This window comes from Triticum dicoccoides, chromosome 7B (assembly GCF_002162155.2).
Source record: "Triticum dicoccoides isolate Atlit2015 ecotype Zavitan chromosome 7B, WEW_v2.0, whole genome shotgun sequence".
In the NCBI taxonomy this organism is placed as follows: Eukaryota; Viridiplantae; Streptophyta; class Magnoliopsida; order Poales; family Poaceae; genus Triticum; species Triticum dicoccoides.
In genome coordinates, this window is record NC_041393.1 from 564,905,161 (window position 1) to 564,912,597 (window position 7,437).

The 7,437-nt window shown below is 50.7% G+C and overlaps 1 protein-coding gene across 1 annotated transcript; it reads left to right on the forward strand.

The window, feature by feature from the left end:
• Nucleotides 1-3,555: 3,555 nt before the first annotated feature.
• Nucleotides 3,556-5,041, forward strand: LOC119338030 (arogenate dehydrogenase 2, chloroplastic-like). The gene has a single exon (XM_037610318.1). It carries the CDS (start codon nt 3,633-3,635, stop codon nt 4,800-4,802), a length of 1,170 nt encoding a protein of 389 aa, XP_037466215.1. The 5' UTR covers nt 3,556-3,632; the 3' UTR covers nt 4,803-5,041.
• Nucleotides 5,042-7,437: the final 2,396 nt, after the last annotated feature.

The window sequence follows — 7,437 nt, forward strand, 5'->3', positions numbered from 1 at the left end:
GGCTATATTTGGACATCGGAATGGTTCTGGAGATGTTCGGGTATTTTCCGGAGTACCGGGAGGTTACCGGAACCCCCTGAGGAGTTGATGGGACTTAATGGGCTTTAGGGGGATGGAGAGAAGGGACTCAAGGGGTGGCCTTGCGCCCCCTCATGGGCTAGTCCGAATTGGACTAGGAGGGGGCGGCGCCCCCCTCCTTCCTTCTCCCCCCTTCCCCCTTCCCTCCTTCTCCTAGTTGGAATAGGAAAGGGGGGGGGGCGAATCCTACTTGGACCGGGAGTCCAAGTGGGACTGCCCTCCTTGGCGTACCCCATCTAGGGCCGGCCTCCTCCTCCCCCTCCTTTATATATGGGGGCAGGGGGCACCCTAGAGCACACCAAGTTTTGCCTTAGCCATGTGCGGTGCCCTCCTCCACAGTTATACACCTCGATCATATCGCCGTAGTGCTTAGGTGAAGGCCTACGCCGGTAACATTATCATCACCGTCGCCATGTTGTCGTGCTGACGGAACTCACCCTCGTCCTCAACTGGATCAAGAGCACGAGGGACGTCATCGAGCTGAATGTGTGCTGAACACGGAGGTGTCGTACGTTCGGTACTTGGATCAGTTGGATTGCGAAGATGTTCGACTACATCAACTGTGTTATTAAATGCTTCCGCTTTCAGTCTACGAGGGTACGTGGACACACTCTCCCGTCTCGTTGCTATGCATCTCCTAGATAAATCTTGCGTGATCGTAGGAAAATTTTGAAATACTACGTTCCCCAATAGTTGGTGGTAAGCAGTATGACCATCATCGCCCACAACTCCTTTGTGTTCTACTTGTGCATATCATCTGCGCATAGACCTGGCTCATGATGCCACTATTGGGGAATGTTGGATGGAAAACAAAAATATTAAGATCGCTAAGCGGAAGCGTATAGCAACACAGTTGATGTAGTCGTACTCCTTCACGACCCATCCCGATCAAGTACCGAACGTACAACACCTCCGTGTTCAACACACATTCAGCTCGATGACATCCTTACCTTCTTGATCCAGCAAGAGGGGTGATGTAGTAGATGAGTTCCGGCAGCACGACGACGTGATGACGATGGTGGTGAAGAACAATCTCCGCAGGGCTTTGCCAAGCACAATGAAAACTATGACAAAGGATAAACTAGAGGGTCGAGGTTACCGGCACACGACTTTGTGTATCTTGATCTGTCTTGGCTGCTAGCCCTACCCCTCTATTTATATGTTGAGCCCTGGGGTCGAAACTTGGAGTAAAAGCCTCCTCAAAGTTGATTTTGCCCGAAAGGCAAGAGTCCTTCTCGGACTCCAGGACCAGACACCAGGGTCCCTGGCGTCTGGCCCCTGGTCTTTGCAAAACTGTCGTTTGCACTTACCAAAAGCCCCGTGCGCTACCCCTTGGCCCAAATAAAGTGTTCTCGTACCCGAACATTTCGGGAAACATCTGAAACCTCTTTCGGTGAATTTCGCAACCTTTCTGGAAGCCAAACACTATTATCCCATATATCAATCTTTACCCCCGGACTATTCCGGAGCTCCTCGTCATGTCCATGATCTCATCCGGGACTCCAAACAACATTCGGTCGCCAACATACATAACTCATATAATACTACATCGTCAACGGACATTTAGCATGCGGACCCTACGGGTTCCTGAATGATGTAGCATGACCAAGACGCCTCATCGGTTAATAACCAATAGTGGGACCTGGATGCCTATATTGGTTCCTACATATTTTATGAAGATCTTTATTGGTCGAACCTTTATGACAACATACGTAATTCCTTTTGTCTGTCGGTATGTTACTTGCCCGAGATTCGATCGTTAGTATCTTCATACCTAGTTCAATCTCGTTACCGGCAAGTCTCTTTACTCATTCCGTAATACATCATCTCGTAACTAACTCCTTAGTCACTTTGCTTGCAATCTTCTTGTGATGCTATATTACCGAGAGGGCCTAGAGATACCTTCTCCGATACACAGAGTGACAAATCCTAATCTCAATCCATGCCAACTCAACAAACACCTTTGGAGGTACCTGTAGAGCATCTTTATGATCACTCACTTACGTTGTAACGTTTGATAACACACAAGGTATTCTTCCGGTATCCGGGAGTTACATGATCTCATAGTCGAAAGAATATGTATTTGACATTAAGAAAGCAATAACAATAAATTGAACGATCATATGCTAAGCTAACAGATGGGTCCTGTCCATCACATCATTCTGCTAATGATGTGATCCCGTTATCAAGTGATAACACATGTCTATGGTTAGGAAACCTTAACCATCTTTTGATCAACGAGCTAGTCTAGTAGAGGCTCACTAGGGACACGGTATTTGTTTATGCATTCACACATGTATTTAGGTTTCCAGTCAATACAATTCTAGCATGAATAATAAACCTTTATCATGAATAAAAAAATATAATATAATAACAACTTTATTATTGTATCTAGGACATATTTCCATCGACACCTAGTGTGTGAGGAGGAGAAATCTGACCGGCGAGTCATCGGTGGCTTGCGGCTACTGGGAGGGGGTGGGCAACGACCACAGGAAGTGCTCCTTGATGTGGGGAAGCAGGCTATGCATCAGAACTTGGAGACGTCGCGTCGTTGCTTCCTAAATGTCACTGGACCTCTGCTCGGTCGCGACGTGATCGGCTGTGGAGTTCCTGCGACCGCTAGGGAACCAAGTAGACGATGGCAAATTGGCAACGAATCGACGCGGCGGCCGTGGCGCGGTCGGACTAAATGGGGTTGGCGGCGGAGCGGCGAGGGCCGCAGGCAGCTGGAAAAGGAGCGGCGGGGTAGGGAAGTACGTCGGGGCGGGTGGCGAAGCGGCAGCGGTGGCCTACGACGGTGGATCTACTATGGCAGATGCGCAAATTAGGCGGGTTCCAGCTGGAGGCGGGTGAAAAACGGCTGCGCACGGGCGATTTGCGACAGCCTTGCGTTTTTGCAACAGCCGCATGCAAAGCGCCTTTTTGGGCTAGCCAATTTTATTTTATTCTTGCAAGAAATTTCTATTGAGATGTTGTTAGAGGATGTCTTTTGCCCCTTCATGCCCTAAACACGCCCTGCGCCCAATGATATGGCAGGAGATGCTCCAATTCATCATTATCTCAAAGAGATCATGTTGCTTCACTTGCTTGGAGTACTCCCTCTGTTTCTTTTTACTCCGCGTATAAAATTTGATCAAAGTCAAACTACATAAAATTTGATCAAATTTATATCAAAAAATATAAACATCTATAATACTAAAACTATATAGTACGAAAATACATTTCATGGTGCATCTGAGAATACTGATTTCATATTATGAATGTTGATATTTTTTAATATAAAGTTAGTCAAACTTTACAAAGCTTGAAACTTTATATGCAGACTAAAAAATGGAGGAAGTAATAAACATTTTTGTTTGGAGGGGTTGTGGCTAAATAACATTTGGTTGGAGGACATGTTGGGAAAAGGCTGCTCGACACGAGCCCGCAGCGTCGCATCTAAATCCCCCCGTCCCCGCTGCGAAGCCCAGACCCGAACACAGCACACAACACACCAGAGGCCCAGACGAAGCGGCGGCAGCAGCCTGCGGAAGCGAGCGAGAGGAGAGAAGATGCTGTCGTCTTCCACGGCCCCCTCCCTCCGCCTCCACCACCACCAACCGGCCAGGCCCCACCGCCGCCGCCCGCCGGCCCCGGCGGCCTACAGCCAATTCCAGTCGCCCGCCGCGGCCTCCCGCCGCCACCTCCCCGCCGGGGCGGCCGTCCGCGCCCGCGGCTCCACAATCCGCGCCATCGACGCCGCCCAGCCGTTCGACTACGAGTCCCGCGCCGCGGGGCTGCTGGAGGAGCGGCAGCGCCTCAAGATCGCCATCGTCGGGTTCGGCAACTTCGGGCAGTTCCTGGCGCGCACCTTCGCGCGGCAGGGCCACACGCTCCTCGCCCACTCCCGCTCCGACCACTCCTCCCTCGCCGCCTCCCTCGGCGCCGCCTACTTCCAGGACCCGCACGACCTCTGCGAGTGCCACCCGGACGTCGTCCTGCTCGCCACCTCCATCCTCTCCGCCGAGGCCGTGCTCCGCTCGCTCCCGCTCCACCGCCTCCGCCGCAGCACCCTCTTCGTCGACGTCCTCTCCGTCAAGGAGTTCCCCAAGAACCTCCTCCTCACCTCCCTCCCGGAGGGCTTCGACATCCTCTGCACCCACCCCATGTTCGGCCCGGAGTCGGCTCGCGACGGCTGGGACGGCCTCCCCTTCGTCTTCGAAAGGGTCCGCGTCGGCGACTCCCCCGCCCGCCGCGCCCGCGCCAACGCCTTCCTCAACATATTCGAGCGCGAGGGGTGCCGCATGGTGGAGATGTGCTGCGCCGAGCACGACGCGCACGCCGCCGAGACGCAGTTCCTGACGCACACCGTCGGCCGGATGCTCGCCACGCTCGAGCTCAGCTCCACCCCAATCAACACCAAGGGCTACGAGACGCTGCTCCGCCTCGTCGACAACACCTGCAGCGACAGCTTCGACCTCTACAACGGCCTCTTCATGTACAACAAGAACTCCACGGACCTGCTCAACCGCCTCGAGTCCGCCATGGACTCCGTCAAGAAAAGGCTCTTCGACGGCCTCCACGAGGTGCTCCGGAAGCAGCTCTTCGAGGGCAAGGCCTCGCCGCCCAACACCGCCAACACCAGCAGCCACGCCGACGTGCACCGGAGGCAGCTCCTCCTGGAGGGCAAGCCCCCCTCACCCTCAGTGCCCACCCCCAACAACGTCACCGTCCCCAAGTAGCCTCCTTCCTCCCCTCCCCCATGCCTAGCTTGCTCTGCTCTGCTCCATGGTGATGTATGTATGATTAATCTCAGTTCTTTGCTGGTCTTATACATTGTGTTGTATTCTACTGTACCAGTTTGTATTTCTGCCGAGTGATTCCCCCATATGGGGAAAGAAAAGCTTGCACCGAATTATGGATATAGTATATGGAAATGATGAAATAAACTTGAATTGACATTGGAGTGTCATCAAGGAAAGATCAGGAGCAAAATTGGCCTGGCTTGTCTGCTGACAGTGAGGATATCTCGTGGATGATTTCAGTCTTAGATCAAAATCAGTGGGCTTTCTGACATTGGGATTTGAAAGTCCTTGTCGCCCCAAATGTTTCGTCAGTGACCCCTCTGTTGTTGCGAGAGCGACATGGACGAGGTTAGGTGACCATCTGCTAATCCACCTGTGCTCCTCTGTTCATTCGGTTGGTAATTTGGTTGGTAAGTTGCTTTCCTGACAGCGCCATTACTAGTGTGCCATCAAACGAAACTGTGTGCTATAATACTTTGTTTAATTACACATCATGGAAGCGGTAACCACTCCCGTCATGTCATATAGCTTGCTTAATGCAATGTTTAGTCGGATGATCATCATTAAGCAAGCATGACACGGTCTGTAAGTCATCCAACCAGCATTGGAACAACACATGATTTTTGCATATAACAGTGCAGTTTGTGTGGATGTTCTTTCGTGTGTGAAAAATTCAGACGTTTTAGAGGATCAATTTGTGCTGGGGAATCCGTCAATGATTTGCCAATACCAATCTGCTTCTCAGAAACCATGCCTTAGAATTTAGGTCTTATTTTAGTGTATATATGGTTTTTGTAGAACCTATGTTTGCAATCATTGGATTGTTTGCCCCCCTTTTACCCTTTATATACGAGGGGTGACACTATCATATTCTTATGGATCGACATTGTATCCGCTCCAACCTCCACTTCCAGTCTTCCACCCATTCGGATAGGAGTCGGCATCTTCTGTGTTTTCTATGTTGTATCCAAACAACTGTCTCCAGAGTTTCCATACTCTATGCACACTTGTATTTCTATAACATCATTATTAAGTTTATTTTTCTGTTCATGTTGTTTAGTTCCAAGGATCCAAACATGCCTTTAGGGTTCCGGATAGAGTGAGTCTCTTTCTGGAATGCAGGATTGCAAATAAATAAATAAATACGCCCTCCGTCCCATAATATATGATCGTTTTGTAAGATGTTTTATCTTGCAAAACGATCTTATATTATGGGACGGAGGGAGTACTACTATTGAGATGCCATGGCTTTGGGTAAATAAAGAGAAGAGAAGGAACAAAGACTTACAAATCTGCAAATCATAAAACAAAGAGAATATAGCTTGGAGCAGAGCACCCGCGATGGAGGGAGACGGCTTTGATATGTAGGGTTCGCAACCGTCCTACCCATGCCGGTCTTGACCTCAACTCGCAAGCGCCGGCGTCGAAGGGGTTCCCGGGGTTTGGGCTCTACGGAGCCTTCCTCCAGAGCGACGATGACGAGCTCCTCGCTGGGCGCGTCAGGGGCTCCAGGCTCCCTCCCTATCGCCCACCCTACCCCGGCGACTGAATTTCGGCGGCTCCTCGTCGGCGGCAGCTGGTCGCGGAGGAGGAAACAGTGGCGTGTTCCTCGACGGGTCGTCGTCGGGGGCCGGCGGCGGTGTTCGGCAGCGTGCCAACTCGGCCGCTGCGGCACCTAACCGCCGTAACCAGCGCACCAGGACGGCGTTCAGTGGCGGCTACGTTCGGCAGCGCGCCAACTCGGCTGCCGCGGCACCCAGCCGCCGGGCACCGACGAGTGCCGTCCGTGGGCAAGCATCCGGCTCCACAATGGTTATGAAGAATTGGAGGAGGATGTGGAGGTGTTAGCGAGCTCCGGAGGTCCCCTGGTGAGCCAAAGCAATCGAGCCCAATGGAGTTATGCTAATAGTGCTTGTTTGTTAGAATTGTGCATTGAGCAACGTGCAGCAGGAACGTATAATGGTGCACAAATGAGTGCTGAAGGGTACCAAGCTGTTATCGATGGCTTGCTTGCTCGAAGGGGGTTGGTGTATTCTCCTGTGCAGGTGAAGAACCAGATAGTTGTACTAAAAAACACCCACTCTTTTTGGCGATACATGCAAGTGCACACAGGGTTGGGGAGGAAAGCAGATGGAACCATTGATGCCGACTCTGAGTTCTGGATTACACACACAGAGGTACGCTTTTACTGTCTATATCAATGTAGTACTTCCTCTGTTCATTTTTATAAGGCTTTGTAGTTGTTTCAGACGGTGTGCAAAACAACACAATTTCACTTGTCTGAAACGACCTATAAAAGTGAATGAAGGGAGTATATCTTTAAATATGATGGGTCGCTGCTGTGAAGATTTATCCGCGGTTGTGACCAAGTTTTTCTTCCTACTCAGTTGGGTCGCTGCTGTGATTATTTTTCATTGCATTGGCAAAGTATATGGGTCTTCTATGCATGTGTGTTTGAGTCCGTTGAAATTCATATGCATGTAGTTACAACTATATATGCTTTTATGTAAATAAAATGGACTGTTGATGAATCTGAGCCAGTCAAATAATTTAAGTCTGAAGCAGTAAATCT

Bases quoted from the DNA above. Each gene is read 5' to 3' on its own strand.
- LOC119338030 (XM_037610318.1), top strand. From the start codon at position 3,633: ATGCTGTCGTCTTCCACGGCCCCCTCCCTCCGCCTCCACCACCACCAA.